General features: G+C 39.7%; 1 protein-coding gene across 1 annotated transcript; it reads right to left on the reverse strand.

Annotated features, from left to right (window-relative positions):
- Positions 1-12,409: 12,409 nt before the first annotated feature.
- Positions 12,410-15,910, reverse strand: LOC307017454 (protein FAM177B). Its single transcript, XM_079647077.1, has 5 exons — positions 15,710-15,910; positions 15,329-15,490; positions 13,826-13,880; positions 13,624-13,718; positions 12,410-12,994 (listed from the first exon to the last, which is right to left on the reverse strand). The coding sequence occupies exons 1-5, from the start codon at positions 15,725-15,727 to the stop codon at positions 12,785-12,787; spliced, it is 540 nt and encodes a 179-aa protein (XP_079503203.1). The 5' UTR covers positions 15,728-15,910; the 3' UTR covers positions 12,410-12,784.
- Positions 15,911-17,441: the final 1,531 nt, after the last annotated feature.

The following is a 17,441-nucleotide window of genomic DNA, read 5'->3' on the forward strand; positions in this document are numbered from 1 at the left end:
GGGGAAACAGCAGGTATCTGGATAAAAGATCAAAACCAGTGTAAGTGAAGTTAATAGTTGATCGTATTAGGCTTACTATAATAAATACTTACAGTGAATGAAGTGGCCAGAGCCACCAGTCCGAACAATAACAGAACTCGCTCCATCATCACACTGTCACCAAGTAAATGCTCTGCTCTAAATGTGCATGTTAACAAGATAAGACCTTTAGCCCTATGAAGTACATGTGGGTTATAAAGAGTATCTGAAGGACTTTGACTTAACAGTGTTACTGATTAGTGAGTTACTTTATGAAGTGGACATGTGCTTAAGTCTGCAGTGGCATGCTTGTTTTTCACACCACCTTCCAATCTATTTTATAATTTGTTGCAGGGCTGGGCAGTATGACAAAAAAATTCATATCACGTTTTTTTTCCAAATTATAATGGTATCACAGTATTTATTTATTTTTGCAATGATTGAAAATGTATTTACATTTATCTGTTTTGGTCCCACAAAAAAACACCTGATCAGTGGTGGACTTCATAAGTCTTATGTGTTGAAAGAATGAAAATGCATGAAACAACTGTAAAATGTAAACCATTTAATTGTGCAAACTTTGCGTACCAGAAAGTAACATAACAACTAACAACAAAAGCACTGTTTGAAAATGTAAACAATTGCCCCTTCCCTGAAACTGCAGAATGCACATTTAAATACTTATTTGATAATTTATGATTGAATGGGGACTCCTTTCATTGCCGCACCGCTTGAGTGCCCTTTTCCACTTTTTCAATGGTATTGCGGTATATGAAAAATGAATTTCATACAGTATAAAGTTCACTGTATTCTGTTCTAACAGTATACCGCCCAGCACTAATCTGATGTTGTTACACAACCCAACACAACAAGGTCCCTTAAAATCCCTTATTGATTATGTGTTATTTTGTATGATGTATGTTCTATAACATCAAGCACCTGACATTTGTACAGGAGATGCTGTTCCAATGTTGGCTTCGTTTTTCTCCAGATGTTTTTCCACAACATTGCAAAAGCATGCAGTTTTATGAAGAATCTCACAAGTTTGTAAGGAACTTTTGTTAAGAGTCATGTGAAGGTGAAGCAATCACTTGTGTTTTTGCAATGATCTAATTTAACCACTAGATGGAGACAAATACCCAGGCAAGTACTATTCTGTGTTTATTCAGTCTTTGGTTAATTCAAAGGTTGTAATAATTTGAGCCTACATTGTAAACGAAATCGGCTATAAGGAGGTGAGATCGTAAAAGACCCCAAGTTAGAGGGAGCAATTGAAAATGGTGGCTTCAGTGGTTTTCTCACTTTGATTTTCACACCATGAATTTCTTGAAAGAACGTACTGCGAACAATAATTTAGCTCCTTTTTCTCTCCCAATCTCACTCAACATAATATCAATTTTAATCGACCCATTAGATATTTCTATAACGATTGTGCTTTGTAAACATTTACACGGTACCGTCCTTAGCCAACGCTACATTTTAATTTAAAGTTGAGGTTTGTTAGCAGTGTTTCAGAATATTTAAGATTATGCTCTATTCACCTCGCAATACCAACGTTCCTCGATGTAACCGGGCAGCTATGTTGTGCTTGGTTAAGGATAAAAGAGTGAGACATTTGCTCCACACTAGCACATTAGCACAGCTTAGTAGCATGTTAGCAAGCTACGTCTTTGCCATAGCTAGGTTAACTAAGATTATGATTAATCACTCTATGAATACGAGTGAAAGTGAAAAAATAATGATTAACATACCGATAGATGGGTTATTTGATTGGTTTTTATACCCCACGTGACAGGAGTAGTGCATCGCGGACGAGGTGGCCGAGTGGTTAAGGCGATGGACTGCTAATCCATTGTGCTCTGCACGCGTGGGTTCGAATCCCATCCTCGTCGGATGTTTTCTTTTTGTCACCTTTTAACACGCTGATGTTTGTTGATATGTCATAAACGTTTTCTAAAACGAAATCAAATTGAAGAGACCTTAAAGTGTTTACTCACACTGAGCTGGCTAGCCACTGATTAGTTTTCTCTTCTTTTATTATTCAATAGACAAATAGCAGAAAACTGAGCAAAAAATAAGTGGAGAGAGATGGGGGATGTATGGTCAAATCCAGGATGTAACAACAAGGTTGAAAAAAACGTACTCTAACCTGTTCAGCTGCTGCCCTTCCATTTCCTAATGTCTCGACTTCTCTCTGTTGAATGTTGTAAGAATCTGTCATCCCTCCAATGGCCTGCTAACCCAAATCCTAACAATTCCTAACAACTCCTCCTAACACTTTTCCTAACCGTTGCTAACAGTTCCTAACTAACCAATGATTGGTTTACGTCCAATGTCATCCCGCCTCAATCTCATATAGGACAACGGGTATTCTGATTGGATGATGACATTGGAGATTGGACGCCGGCTGATCCTGCTCCGTAAGAACAGTAGGAACGCCCACTCCCTCTTCGACAGCGATAACAAGAACAAAAAGGGTAATTACAAGCTAAATATCATGAACTTTTGTGCATTTTAGTTTTTGCCGGCGAGGCGGTTAATAGTTGTCATCTTGTTTTGTCAAACGGCTCTTTCCTGGTCTGCTCTTGTTAATGTTAGCTGCTAGCTAACGCTTCAGACTAGATAGGCCTATTTACTAGATAAAATGGCTTCATTAATTTCACCTGTAAGGTTTATGTTACAGTCTTACATTCTGTAAATTACATTAACTCAAAGGTTATTGAAAATTAGGCTTATTTTAGTCACGTTAAGCTATTCTGTAGAAAACAACTACTAAGATTGTTGTGCGTCTTTTTCCCTGTTTTGGATCAGGGGCGTTTCCTGGACCTGGAAACATTAGGGGCTTAGCCCGCAGTGGGGGGGTGCAATGTTCGAAATGGGAGGGAGCCAGGGGGAGCTTGGCTCCCCTAAAGAGGGGGGGAGCTCCCCTGAAGGCCGACTTTGAGATAAATAGGGGGAGCCCAAAAGAATTGTGCATATTTGTGTCACACAGATTAGAAATGTTGAGTCTCTGTAAATAAAAAATCTTGAAATAAAAGATAGTCATTGTTCGTTACAGTTTCTGAATGTTTGTTTTATATTTGTGAATATTTCTGGGTGTTGCCATCTGTACGTGGTGGCGCTGGATTCTTTACGCTACTTACGTTGCTATGGTTACGGTGGTGATGCCGGTATTTGAAATGTTCATATTGATATGTTTTTAACTCTGGCTTTTTAATAAAAAATATAGCGAAACGAAAACAGCAAAGCCCCGCAGCTTTTGGATTCACAAGCAAAGAAGCGAAGGAGTCTAAAAATGACAACGTGAACGGAACAACTTTTAGTTGGCCGGCTGTAAGCGGCGTTAGGGTCGAGTTTGACAGCTCCACACCGAGGGAGAGGCCTGCCGATACGGAGCCTGAAGAGGCTTCAACAATGGCCACAACCGCCAGCGCCACCTGCAGGGGCGCCGTAAGGGGGTGAAAAGTTAGAACGATTCTAAGGGCCCGTGACTGACAGGGGCCCAAACAATTTTAGAACATTAAGAAAAAAAAATGTAAGTAACCAATGTGATATCTTTTCATGGGGCCCAAAATCCCTGGCGGCGCCCCTGGCCACCCGCACTAGCGATACCCATGACCTGCCTTTTAACTGGACACAGAAAAGATGGAGTGAGTGGAATGGCTTTCAGAAAAAATAAAACATTTTGGATGTGAGATTTGAAAAGAGGCAAAAAGTATATTGATCTCCCTGCGGCTTGCAAAAAAAGGGGAACCTTTCACAAGCATGGATTCAGGGAAAAGTCAGTGGTGATCAACAGAATAACCAGCGTAAAAATAAACTGTGGCACGCTTACACTGTACGTGTGCCGCGTTTGGGGGTGCAGAGGGGTTGCGGGTGCTAGTGGAGCCTCGCAGATGAGGGTGCTGCAGACCCCTCAGCACCCCCCCTTCCCGCGTCCATGATCTCTCAACACACATATAAAACAGAACTGTAAACAGATTTACTTTTTCTTTATGGATATTTTACAAATCACTCCCCTTTTAAACTCTATTCTTGTTTTACTGTCATATAGTATTTTATTTTTAGTGAGTTAGTCAGATGAGTGCCAGGAGACAGAGTTTTGGTACTCACCCCCCACACTCCTCAGTGTCTTCTTCACTGTCCTCTATTTACACTTCTTGCATGCTAGATGATGAAGAAGCACCTCCCTGTCTCTTTTGCCTCCGAATACAAAAAAAAATATTTAAAAAAATATTACATTTTAAAAAAAATATTAAAAAAAATATATATTTCAAAAGATTTTTTTTTAAATATTTTTTATTTTTAATGAACAAGGTAAATATCATACAATTGGTATCAGTAAAATGTATAATCTACAATAAAATCTTGTTTAAAATTGTGTTACGATGTCTAAAGTTACTGATAAATCACATGTTTCCTGCCTGGCCTTGCCCTTGGTATTAGTTTATCATTACGGTACGTCTACACTACAGGCATCAAAAAATGCTTTCAACGCTTCGCCCATTCACTTGAATGGGGTGACGTAGAAGATTTTGAATCTTCGCCGAACTGCATTGTGGGGAGCATGGCATGGCTTTGCAAGCATCACGAGCATCTATCGGCATCAAAAGTTGAACAATGTTCAACTTTTGAGGCTCGATGCTTGGCATCAGCCAATCAAATTCCGTTTATGCAAATCCCGCCAGTGCAAGCTCAGCCAATCCAACCGCGTGCAAGCTGGGAGAGCCAGACCGCAGTTCATTTCCTCATATTCCAAACGAGATATTACGGTAGCAAATCACCCGGTTCTTTACGACCGGAACTATTTACCGGGATACAAACCGGAGGAACCAGGCATGGAGGGAGGTGGCAGAGACAGTGGGTGAAACTGATAGTTTTTTCGCCTGTTTGGAGAGTTTATATCCAGTTTACTTCGTTTTAACATTGCTATTGCTCTGTATGTCGGGGGCGGGAGATTCATGTGATTGGTTGCTCGCAAAAAATCGCCAAGCTTCAGACACGCCCAGCTTCAAGATTTTTTCATGCCTGTAGTGTAGATGGGCCGCGCTGCCCCCGAGCCAAACAGCAGCAACCAGCACGTTGCAAAAGTCTCAATAGTAAACTGTGCCGCCGAAACATAATTTCAGCCAATCAGCGACGTCAAATATTTTGGTCACGAGGGTGCTCACGTTGGCGTCCACGTTGCTTACGTGCGTTGACGTGAGTTGTTTTTTAGACTCGTGAGGAACTGGGGTAGTATCTAGGAGAGACAGCAGGGGAGGATCGTTTTTGGAGACAGGAAAGAGACGAACAACCCGGAAGTGGAAGTGAAGTCGGAGACGCGTGACAGAAAGCTCAGAGAGAATCGGAAAACTCGGATACATACAGAAACGGTAGCATTGGACTGTTATTGTTTGGCGGATTTGCATAAACTGTACATTGAGTGTTTCATCATGTCAACCAGCTCAGATGGTAGCCAAAGAGACGATATGGAATGGATGATATCCAAAGCTTCGAGGAAGAAAAGATCTTTGAAAGAAAGAGATAGTTCAGAAAGAGCTAGAAGGTGGTCGGATTGGTCGGGTGAAGCCGACAAGGCTAATCAAAGCAAAAAATCAAAAATAAGTCAAAGTGTCAGCCAAGCAAGGTTGGATAAAGAACTAGAACACGAGTGGAAAGTTGTAATAGAATTCAATCAGGATGGTGGGCATTACCACCCGATTAAACTTACCAAAGCAATTGAAAAAGAGATTGGAAAAATTAAATTCGCTAAATTCATGAACAACAAGCGGGTTTTGATACATGCCAATAACAAACAGCAGCAGGAAAAGATTCTGGGAATGAACTCACTGAATGGGGAGAAAATGAAGGCGCATGTCCCAGGAGCAATGGCAAAACTGAGAGGAGTAATTTCAGGAATACCATTGGACATGTCAGTGGAAGATATTAAAAATGAATTAAAAGGAGGTAAAGTAGTGGAAGTCACAAGGCTTAAAAGCAAACGGGATGGCACATTCAAAGAAACATTATCAGTTCTCATTCAGTTTGAGAGAACATTACCTAAGGCAGTACAAATGGGATATTTGAACTTCACTGTTAGGGAGTACATTCCCAAACCTCTCAGGTGTTACGCATGTCAACGAATGGGGCACACAGCGCAGCAGTGTAAAGGGCAGCTAAGGTGTGCGAGATGCGGAGGAAAACATGAGTATGGAAAATGTGAAAAGGATGCAAAGGTTAAATGTTGTAACTGCGGAGGAGATCACAGTGCTGCGTTTGGAGGATGTGAAGTGCAGAGAGAGGCCAGAGAGGTGCAGAGGGTTAAGATTACAAACAAAGTTTCATACGCAGAAGCAGTAAAGAAAGTAAGGGGAACAATAACAATCAATAAGAACCCTAGTGTAATGGAGCAGAGCAGTGTGCGAAATACCCGTCAATAATCAGGGGGGTCCCCATCTCCCATTTATTGCGCAATATACCGGTTGAAGATTTCTCAATACGCAGTAGGCCTCCTATACAATATTCCATGGATGCAAGCCAAGACAATCGGTAGTTTATAGCAGCGTTTCTCAACGGGGGCGCAGTCTGGCGTCTTCAGGGGTGCCGTCAAATAATTCTAGATTCTGGCGTTCATATGAATGAATGAATATGTGACCGTTAAAGAGCCGTCTGTTTTCGATCCCATGCGAGGAAAGGCTTTTGTCAGCCAAAATAGAAGATATGTGAATAAATGTTTTGAATTATGAATACTGGACATAGTAAGCTTAAAAACATGTTAGTGACCATTGCAAGTGACAAATAAATATTATAATTTGAGACCACCTCTCAAATGTAGCTGTTGAGGCTTTCAGGGGGCCTCAGGTGTTAATCAGGGGGGTCGAGCTCCCCCGGACCCCCCCGTATTTCGCACACTGGCAGAGCATTACAATACAAAATGGCAGGAACACACCAAAAAGTAACCTTCAAATCCAACCCCACAGCGCCACCAAGAGTAAAGAGGATGATGATGTTCTAGGAGTGAAAAAGGTGAATCTTGTGGTATTCATATGCCATACTGTAAATGTTGCATTACAGTTAAAAAAGAAAAGTGATAGAATCAAAGCCATTGTGGAGGCAGCTGGAAAATTCCTAGACATGAAAGATATTAAAGCAGATCAGATACATGCAATGTTAGCTTTAAATGGAGCTTGGGAAAATGAAAATCAGGATGAGGGTTAGATCCTTAATCATGGTTCTGCACATACTACAGTGGAACGCAAGAAGCCTCATAGCTAATGGTCAAGAATTCAAGAAATATATATATATGAGCTAGAGGTGGTCCCTGAGGTAATATGTGCGCAAGAAACCTGGTTACGACCTCAATTAGACTTTGTCATTCCAGGATTTAGCTGTATAAGGCATGATAGAGCTAATAGTCAAAATGGTGGAGGGTGTGCCACGTTTCTCAAAGATGGTGTGGTATATAGGGAGGTGCAATCTCCTGATGATATAGAGTGTATTACAGTATAGTGGAAATTTGCAACCCTAGGAAACAAGATAACATTAGGATAATCAATTTATACAACCCATGTAAAAATCTAACCACTGATATATTTAAAGAAATAGCAGGCAATAAACACAGGAAGGAAGTTTGGTGTGGTGATTTCAATGCACACAACAGTCTATGGGGCAGCAACCATACAGATAGTAACGGAAATATAGTGGAAGAAATGCTGGAGGAAAGAACACTAGTATGCCTTAATGATGGACATGGCACAAGAGTAGATGTACACAGGGGGAAAGTCTCATGCCTGGATCTGACATTAGTGTCAAACTGTTTGGTGCATACATGCGAATGGTTTGTTTTGAATAGCTCCACTGTAGGAAGTGACCATTATCCAGTGCTTACTAAAATGAATACTAATGTATATATGCAGGAAGGAGGTGTAATACCCAGGTGGTGCTTTGCTAAAGCTGATTGGGGGAAATTTAGGATATGGTGTGAGGAGTCGGTACACCTGCTAACATCAGAGGGAAGCATAGAGGTCATTACAAGCCAAATAACGCAACATATACTGAATGCAGCAGAGAACAGTATACCCAAAACAACAATCAAGGGTAGGAAGAAAGTGGTGCCATGGTGGAATGAGGAATGCAGCAGGGCTATTAAAGAGCGAAATAATGCATTTAGAGAATTAAGGAAAAACATGACGCAAAATAATGTCATAGAGTTTCAAAGGAAAAGGGCATCTGCTCGAAGGACAATTAAATATACAAAAAAGAGAACATGGAGAGAATTTTGTTCTACCATTGGCAGACGAGTTAAATTAGGTGATGTCTGGTCCATGTTTAAGCGGATGAGTGGGAAAAGGAAATCCATTAAAATTCCAGCCTTGGTGGATGGGGAGAGGCTGGCAGTGACAGATAAAGAGAAGGCAGATATGTTAGGAAGGACACTTGCAGCAGTACATAGTGGGGAGCATCTCAGTGATATGCATAGGCAGCAAAAACAGCAGTTACTAGCAGAGAATGGAAACGTGAAGGAGAAGAGACAGGATAATAGGTCGGCTCTGGATGTGGAATTTACAATGTCAGAACTCAAAATAGCCTTACAAGGTACAGGATATACAGCCCCAGGACAAGACCAGCTATGCTATGCTATGTTTAGACAATTACCTATGGAAACTATGAAAATGGTGTTGAGTCTTTTCAATAAAATCTGGAGAGAAGGAGATATGCCAAGTGTGTGGAAAACAGCAATCGTGCTACCATTCAATAAGCCAGGGAAAGATACAGCTAACCCTAGTAACTACAGACCAATAGCTCTTACATCACACCTATGTAAATGGATGGAAAAGATCATTGTCTGTAGGCTCTCACATGTACTGGAACAGAAAGGACTGCTGAGTAGTTTTCAGAGCGGATTTCGTAAAGGGCGTTCCACAATAGATGCGCTAGTAAGATTGAGTAACGATGTGGAAAAAACATTGAAAATGAAAGAGATAATGGCAATAGTGTACTTTGACATTGAAAAGGCGTATGACTCTATGTGGAGGGATGGGTTACTGATCAAATTGGGTAGAATGGGTATTGGAGGGAGAATGTACAATTGGGTCAGGGCCTTTTTAACAGACAGGACATTTAGAGTAAAGGTTGGAGCAGATATTTCCAACTATTTTGAAATAGAAAATGGTATTCCCCAAGGTAGTGCAGTCAGTCCAATATTATTTAACATCATGATTAATGATATATTTACATGCTTAGACACATGCATACAATCGGCTCTGTACGCAGATGATGGGGCTATTTGGATGAGGGGAAGAAATGCCCCATACGTAATGGAGAATATAGCTAGAGCGATTACAAAAGTGGAGAGGTGGTCATATAACTGGGGATTCAAAATGTCAGAAAGCAAGTCATGCTACATGGTATTTACAAACAAACGCAAGATTGATGGCCAACAGCTAACACTATATGAGCGTCCAATGACAAAGGTAAATGAGTTCAAATACCTTGGACTGTGGTTTGATAGCAAATACACATGGAAAATGCATATTAATCAAGTGGAAACAAAATGCAAAAAAGTATTAAATTTATTGCGAGCTGTAGCTGGATGCAACTGGGGCGCAGATAAACAAGCATTAATAGACATTTACAGATCAATTATGAGGTCCACAATAGATTACGGTTGTATAGTATATGGAGCAGCAGCAAAAACATCGCTTTTAAAAATTGATAGAATACAATATAAAGCATTGCGGCTGTGTATTGGAGCAATAAAGTCATCCCCTATTAATGCAGTTCTGATAGAAGCAGGAGAGACACCTCTGGAGATCAGAAGAGAGAAACTTGCTCTGTCATACTGGGTCAGACTACAAGGTAGTGGAGAAGAAAATATTTCAAACAGAATATTACAGGATTGCTGGGAATATGCAAAATTCCAGGGACGTGGGTTTGGCTGGACGAGTAAGGAAAGAACGAGGGAATATGGAGTGGAGAATATCACGTTTGCCAAAGCAACCCCATTTAGCAGTGTTCCCCCATGGCTGTTCCCAGAAGCTAACATAGATATGAATATCATAGAAAGGAAAAAAGAGTGGCAAATAAATGAAGTGGGAATTAAAACAAGTATGTATCTGAACGAAAAGTACTACAATTACCTACAAATGTATACAGATGGCTCTAAGAACAAGGAAGAGCGTGTTGGAGTTGGCATATACATCCCAGACTTTAAAATATCTATTTTAAAAAGAACATCTGATCAATTATCAGTGTATACAGCAGAAATGCTTGCTGTAATAATAGGATTGCAGTGGGTTGAAGAGGTCAGACCAGATAGGGTGGTTATATGTACAGATTCATTGTCCATATTACAAAGCATACAATCAACAACAACTACTAGAGAAGACATTCTCATAGAACTGAATCATAGCCTGTTAAGACTGCCCAGAAGCGGCATAGATCTGCAGTTCTGCTGGGTGCCTGCACATGAGGGGGTGAAAGGGAACGAGTGTGCTGATAGATTAGCAAAAACTGCACTACAAAAGCAAATAACACTACCAGTTCAACTTGGTAAAGGAGAGGGAAAAGCAGTCATTACGAAGAAAGGGATGGAGATCTGGCAGAAAAGGTGGGAGGAAGACCAGAAAGGCAAGGACTATCACAAAGTACAAAATACAATTACAATTAATATTCATAAAGAAAGAAACAGAAGGGAGGAAATCATGATGGCTAGACTTCGAATAAATCCCACGGCTTTGAACAGTACGCTGTATATCATGGGGAAAAGTGACAGTAACAAGTGTGGGAACTGTGCAGTAAAAGAAGATGTAGAACATATCTTGTTACATTGTGACATCTATAAAGCGGAAAGAGAACAATTAAAGGCTAAAGTCTTAGAGGCAGAGAGGGAGTGGAGTGTGGTTGGTGTTTTGGGAACAAAAGGAGAGGGAGTAAAAGCTACCAGAAAGGCACTGTTTACATTTTTGATTGAAGCTGGGGTAGGAAAAAGAATTTAACATTAGGTAAGGAAAGAACATAGATTTGTTTTGTTTTATTTATTTAATGGTTTTATTAATTTATTTTGATTTTATTTTGATTAGAACATAGGTTCATGAGTTGGAATGATGTGATGATGCATACTCATGTACAGTAGGTGGCGGTATGCACCTTTTAAGTTGTTTGCAATCCGCCAAAAGCAAGAGAAGAAGAAGAAGAAGAAGAAGAAGAAGAAGAAGAAGAAGGGGTAGTATCTATAGTAACGCAGTGTAGGCGGAGCCGTGACGTTCAATGAGCTCCCCAGAAAAACAACACAGCTGTTTGCTCTTAGCACTCAGAGCTCACAGCTCTTCATATCTGTTCAGAAACTAGACGAAAGTTAAACAAGTACAAATCACATACTGTCTGTGTCATGGCGAATACAGTCGCTGGTTTATTTATGTCTGTATAGGCCGTTGTTGTGAGTGTGGACGGTCGGAGCATTTACAACGTTAGCTTAGCCAAATCTCCATTAGAAAACACGCATTTTAAAAGGTTTTTCGCCTGCCGTCTGTCTGCAGACATGTCAAAGCCTTAATTCATGGTTTTTACTATCCGGTATCAGTATGTTATTACTTCGGCATCATTTTGAAACGTGTATTACAATTAAATCACGGTCAAATATGTTCATCTTGTTGTAGTTGTAGCCCCCTTGACAGCGATTCTCTCTAGTTTAGCATACTCAGCCCGACTCAGCCTGGTTGTTCCTGGCCCTAGAACCACGATTTTATGGGGCCATTACATCACCAGAAGTCCCAATTTAAGGGGTCATTTCTCCCCAAAAAATAATTTTTACTCACTATACTTTTGGTAATTGAACTATATTTTGATAATCCTTTTCTAATTTTACTTGAGTAACATTTTGAATGCAGGACTTTTACTGTAGAGTATTCCTACTGTACACAAGATCTGAGTACTTCTTCCACCTCTGTCTGATTTCAAACTCTTCCATTAACACCCTGAGTAAGCTTGTTGTAAATAAAACTGCAGCAGCCTGACCACAGAGCGTGAACGTTGAGATCAGCTGATTTTGTGCAGTTCTCCAGTGTGTGCGCGGGGGAGTCTCCCACTGCAGCCAGTTGGCAGAGTGTTGGCACAATTCTGTTGTTCATACTGATGTTAACCCAGTCTGTGCACACGGTGAACAACTCTGTCGTCCAGCTCACAAAATATAAATAAACTATGATATGTTATCCAGCAGCAGTATATCATCATGTTATTAAGTTTTGCTCCACATTTACCAGCTGTGATGAACACATTAGTGCATCTGTGACAGTCATTTATTACATGATTCTGAAAGGGGCTATTAAGCATAATAAGTACTTTTACTTGTGGTAGGCCTACTTTAAGTATACGTTGATGCTAATATTTATGACATTTTACTCAAGCAAGATTTTGAATGCAGGAATTTTACTTTAATGGAGTATGTTTACAATTTAGTATTGGTAATTTTACTTCAGGAAAAAGGGAAACTTCTTCCACCGTAGCATTGGGTTTCACTTTGGTATACCAGCTGTTCCTTAAAAATAAGTTTGTCAAATTATTTTGGGTATTTACAAGACAAACCCCCTGAGTATAACACTTAAACACAAAATGACAATACTTACAAAAATGGCAATCTTAATAAAATCAGCAACAAAATGTGTATTTTAGATGTTTTCTATCCACTTCTTGTAAATAGCCAGTGGTGGAACGTAACAAAGTACATTTAAAAACGTTCTCTTCACCCCCCCAACGCCCTCATCCCTCTGCTTTTCCCTTCTTAGTTTTATTTCAGTTGAAGCTCCTCTGCTTGATATGCTCTGTTGTAACACCCTTCCCTCGTGTCCTCTTGTTTCTGATCACATCTCTCCTGAGAACCAGCCGGGCATCGCTCCTCTCCCGCAGCTCCGTAATGACTCCCCTCCGGTCCCGTGGAGAGGCAGATCTTCTCCCCCCCTCCCTCCATCAGGTCCTCTGACGCCCCGCTGCTTTTTGTCTGTGAGTGAGATACAGGAAGAGCAGTGGGTGAGAAACAGAGAAATGACCATCCATAGGCCTGTCAGTGTAATATTAACACACATGTCCTGCCCTGAAAAACTACAGTGTTACTATACAACAGGTTTATAATAGTGCTGCACAATTAATCAGACTTTTATCAAACTCACAATAGTGACTTTTGCTATATCAAAACGACAATATTTGGTGAAGGCTAAATAGAAAGGAATATAAAATATTAGTGTAGTGTTTGTAAATGAGTCTGAGGAAAAACTCATTTGTATAAAATCGCCGTAGGCCTAAAGAGGGGAAAAAATGTGAACTCATAGACGTCACGTCTGTTTTATCTTAATTATTTTTTGTAGTACAGGTTCTTCTGAAATGTGATGTTATAATATGCTATTTATCTATAGCTTTGTGGTGAGTTCATTGAAATGTAGGGACACAAATAGTTTGTTAAAAGGAACACCTAAATGTGTATTTTGGATTTTCTTTCCACTTGTTCCACATGTTATGGATCCAAAAATCGAGCAGTGCATTAAAAAGGTATGTTTCGGCCTTCAGTGTTTTTTCCAAAAGTGGCAAAGTAAATTTGTTGGGAAAGTATGTTGTTCTTTAATCTGACTCTACCTTGTGGTCTCGGTGATGTTGGTCGATGGCGTACTGGTATTTGGCTGCTTTCAGTCCGAGGGCCCCGGCCAGTCTTTCTCCAAGGAAATCACACGCTAATTTTGGCAACAACAACAACTTAGTGAGAAATTTTCCAAAGCAAAAATTGGACCTATTGTTTTTTATTGTATGCTTTGAATGTGTTTAATTATTAAACACGTACTCAGCAGGGAAATCCTCCCAACCAGAAGAGCCAGATTCCTGAACGACAGCCTAGACTGAGAGAGGAGACAGAAGAGAATGAGTAAAATGACTCATACCTGAAGGGGAACATAACCTTTATAACAATTACAATATGTTATTTCAATGGCCCAAGAACATTTGAGCTACTCTCTCTCAAAGCCAAATCCAGAGAAGTACGTCTCAGACTTGTGATGTCATCAAGTATAAAGTCTGCTAGTTTCGAGGAGCCAGTTTCTTCTTATACCTAATTCAGCATGTTCTATTGTATTGTTAACAGTTCTGAGAGACTAAATGTCCCCATGTACTAAAAAGGTTTCCTTTGCGGTTCTCAGTGTTATCTGTATCACTTTTTACAATTCATTACATACAGAGCAGTGCCAAACGTTATAATTGATAAGATGGCAAATTAAAGCTTTAGCACTCTAATTTCCTGGGTTTAGGAGGTTCATGTTTACTAATGTTTTTTGTCTTCTTTTTCTTGTAACGTCAAGTACTACAGAACACAAATATTGCTTGGTGTTACGTGCCATGGTGTGTGTGTGTGTGTGTGTGTGTGTGTGTGTGTGTGTGTGTGTGTGTGTGTGTGTGTGTGTGTGTGTGTGTGTGTGTGTGTGTGTGTGTGTGTGTGTGTGTGTGTGTGTGTGTGTGTGTGTGTGTGTGTGTGTGTGTGTGTGTGTGTGTGTGTGTGTGTGTGTGTGTGTGTGTGTGTGTGTGTGTGTGTGTGTGTGTGTGTGTGTGTGTGTGTGTGTGTGTGTGTGTGTGTGTGTGTGTGTGTGTGTGTGTGTGTGTGTGTGTGTGTGTGTGTGTATGTTTCTGAATAGTGTTTGAGCGTTATGGGATATGCCCCATTAGCAAGTTGCTAATGTGTGTTTTGTTTGCTACATGTGATTGTTCCATGTGCTGCTTTCTGTTGGCCTCATTTTGCCTTTTAAATCAGCTGATAAGCATTTATTTTATTTTTTGTCTAATAAACATATGTTGGTTGTACGATTCAGTTTCATCCCTTTCTTTTATTCCCCCGGGTTGATTTAATATTTCTTAGTTCCCTTTTCACTCTAGAGTTTTGGGGAATGTAAGGACAAGGAAAATAATTCTGAATATTTACACAGCAAATAAAGTTCATATCTGCTTCTGACCTTTCACTATAAAAGCCCTAGACGTATGATACCTTCATGCAAGTATTTCACATTTCCAAGTCCCAGATGTGTAAAGACATTGATAACATGAGTAAAATGTGAACACAAAAATAAAGTTCACCTCAAATTACATCCAGAAGGGACAGCTATGGGCCATGAGGTTGATTTAGTCAACATGTATCCTTTTGCCATATACTGGACCCCAAGTTGCTTCTGGCCAATGGTGTGTGAGTGTGTGTGGATGTTTGAATGCTGACCTGTGTTGTCATAAAGCGCTTTGAGCGGTTGCACAGCCTAGAACTGAGCCGTCGGTAAACGTGTCATTACTGCTGTAAACAGTGTCCCACCTTCTCTGCAGGCTCTCTGATGGAAGGCCTGTCTGATGACCGCTCCTCTTCCTCCTCACTGTCTTCCTCCTCCATGGTCTCACCGCTGGAGAAGTAGATGATCCTCCTCTGTTTGGAAAGGGCAGGACTCCCAAACTCTGTTTCCTGTTTGTCCGCTGATGACTGACAAGATTGAACAGGTTTAACAGAAGCTTTTGTTTGTGTGTACACATTGTCACATTATGTGTTCAGCATGTTCTCAATTCATTCTTTTACAAACAGTCTACACCCTGAGTAAAGATTAACTACAGTCACTGAGCTGTTAAAAGTCAATGCTGCTGTCCTTGAGCACAACTTACAATAACATCTCAGTTTGACTTGCTCCATTATTACAACACTTACTTCCTGGTTGCTGGTCATTCTTCATTAGTCTTTCTTTCACTCCAATGCAGTCAGTTATTCCTCATGTCTCAGTTGGACCGCTCACTCTGCTTTGTGGAGAATTACAACAAGACTCTTGACCCCTGAGAGGACAAACACAGCAGGGCAAACCTTATCACAGGCGAGGAGCTTTAGAGCCGTCTGTAATAAAATCAGTCTCATTCTCAAGCTGAAGGGGTTGGGCTTGTTACCCTGTGTAGAATGTCCTGATTAGGGGTGGGCGATATGACGATATATATCGTCGTGATGATATTAGGTCTCCACGATATGCTTTTTCAGAGATATCGTATTTATCGTGATTTAAAAAAAACAACAAAAAAAAATAGAAAAAAAAAATAGCAAAAAAAATAAATGATGTGAAAGACATGCTCTAAAGCTGTCTAGTCAGGATTCAGACAGTATTGCACTTTATTTATTGTCTTGTTTGATTCTGTTGGCTTATATTTTATTTTATCAATAAGGTATTTATATAGTTTTTCCCTTCAGTTATGCTAAAGTCTTTTATTGCACTTCAAGTCTAAAGTTTACATTTTAATTGTTTGGCACTGACTTTTCCTCATTGATGTTTTATGTTTGACTTAGTTATGTTTTACCCTCCTTTTAATGTTTATTGATGTTCACTGCTAGTGCTACCTCAGAAAGTTCATTTTTATACTGAGAAACTGTGCCTTGAAGCCATATCAAAATGTTGAATTGTTCATTCAGGGATTCATTTCAGAAATAAAACCAGCTTGAAATGCTATTTTGGTCTGTTACTCCTTTTGGTTTTAGTTTCTGTTACCTTGTAGGTGGTTGTACTGTTAAGTAACTTGAAAAATAACCATAATAACCAACATGAAAAAATATCGTGATATATATCGTCTATCGTGATACTGCTTGAAAAATATCGTGATAATATATTTTTCAATATCGCCCACCCCTAGTCCTGATACCTTTATGCTTTAAATAGTGTCCTTTAGGTGGCCTAAAAAGATCCAGAGTTGGGCTTAAAAGTGTATTCCGTTACAGTTACTAGTTACCTGTTTTAATCAGTAACTCTCACGACAATAAGCTGTAACCTTTCTGTTACATTTGGATAACCTCAATATCGAATGTGTGTTTTACTGTGTGCGCATGGGCTTCGTAATAATTGTTCTTTATTTTAAAATGAAGTGTCACATTGTAATCCCCATTTATTTATTTTCTAAATGTACCAGTAATCTGATAACATATTTTGTTGTATTATTATTCTTAACTGTAAGGGGATACACTTTTTTATTTATTTATCCCTATTACATAATCCCGTTGTGTATTCTGTTACTCTTCAAGCCGGTTCATATCCTCATGTTATAAATCTTCTAATTGTACTACTTGACACTGTACAGTATTATACATATCATAGATTATTTAATCTACCGTTCAGTATTTAATTTGACATTTTGTTTGCATATATGTATGCTGCATTGTGGAGGAACCTGGGACTTGACATTGCCCACAGTATTGAGTATGTAAGTCGCTTTGGATAAAAGCGTCCAACATGTAACATGTAATGTAATAATAATGTAATGCCAAAACTACGCTGTAGTTATTCTGCTTATGAACAAAAAAGCCTTTGAATGCTTTAAATAAAGTTGTACATTTCTGTCAAATTGTTTTGGATGTTATCCTTGAACTCAGCCTGGTGCATAAGGTGTTGTCAGATTTTTACTAAAAT

This window comes from Notothenia rossii (genome assembly GCF_949606895.1).
Source record: "Notothenia rossii genome assembly, chromosome: 8".
Classification (NCBI taxonomy): domain Eukaryota; kingdom Metazoa; phylum Chordata; class Actinopteri; order Perciformes; family Nototheniidae; genus Notothenia; species Notothenia rossii.

What these genes read in the sequence shown, in the direction of transcription:
- LOC307017454 (XM_079647077.1), bottom strand. An exon ending in TCAGAGAGCCTGCAGAGAAG is followed by an intron (nt 13,881 to 15,328) that starts GTGGGACACTGT and finishes CTCCTCTCTCAG; the next exon opens with TCTAGGCTGTCGTTCAGGAA. An exon ending in TGGGAGGATTTCCCTGCTGA is followed by an intron (nt 13,719 to 13,825) that starts GTACGTGTTTAA and finishes TGCCAAAATTAG; the next exon opens with CGTGTGATTTCCTTGGAGAA.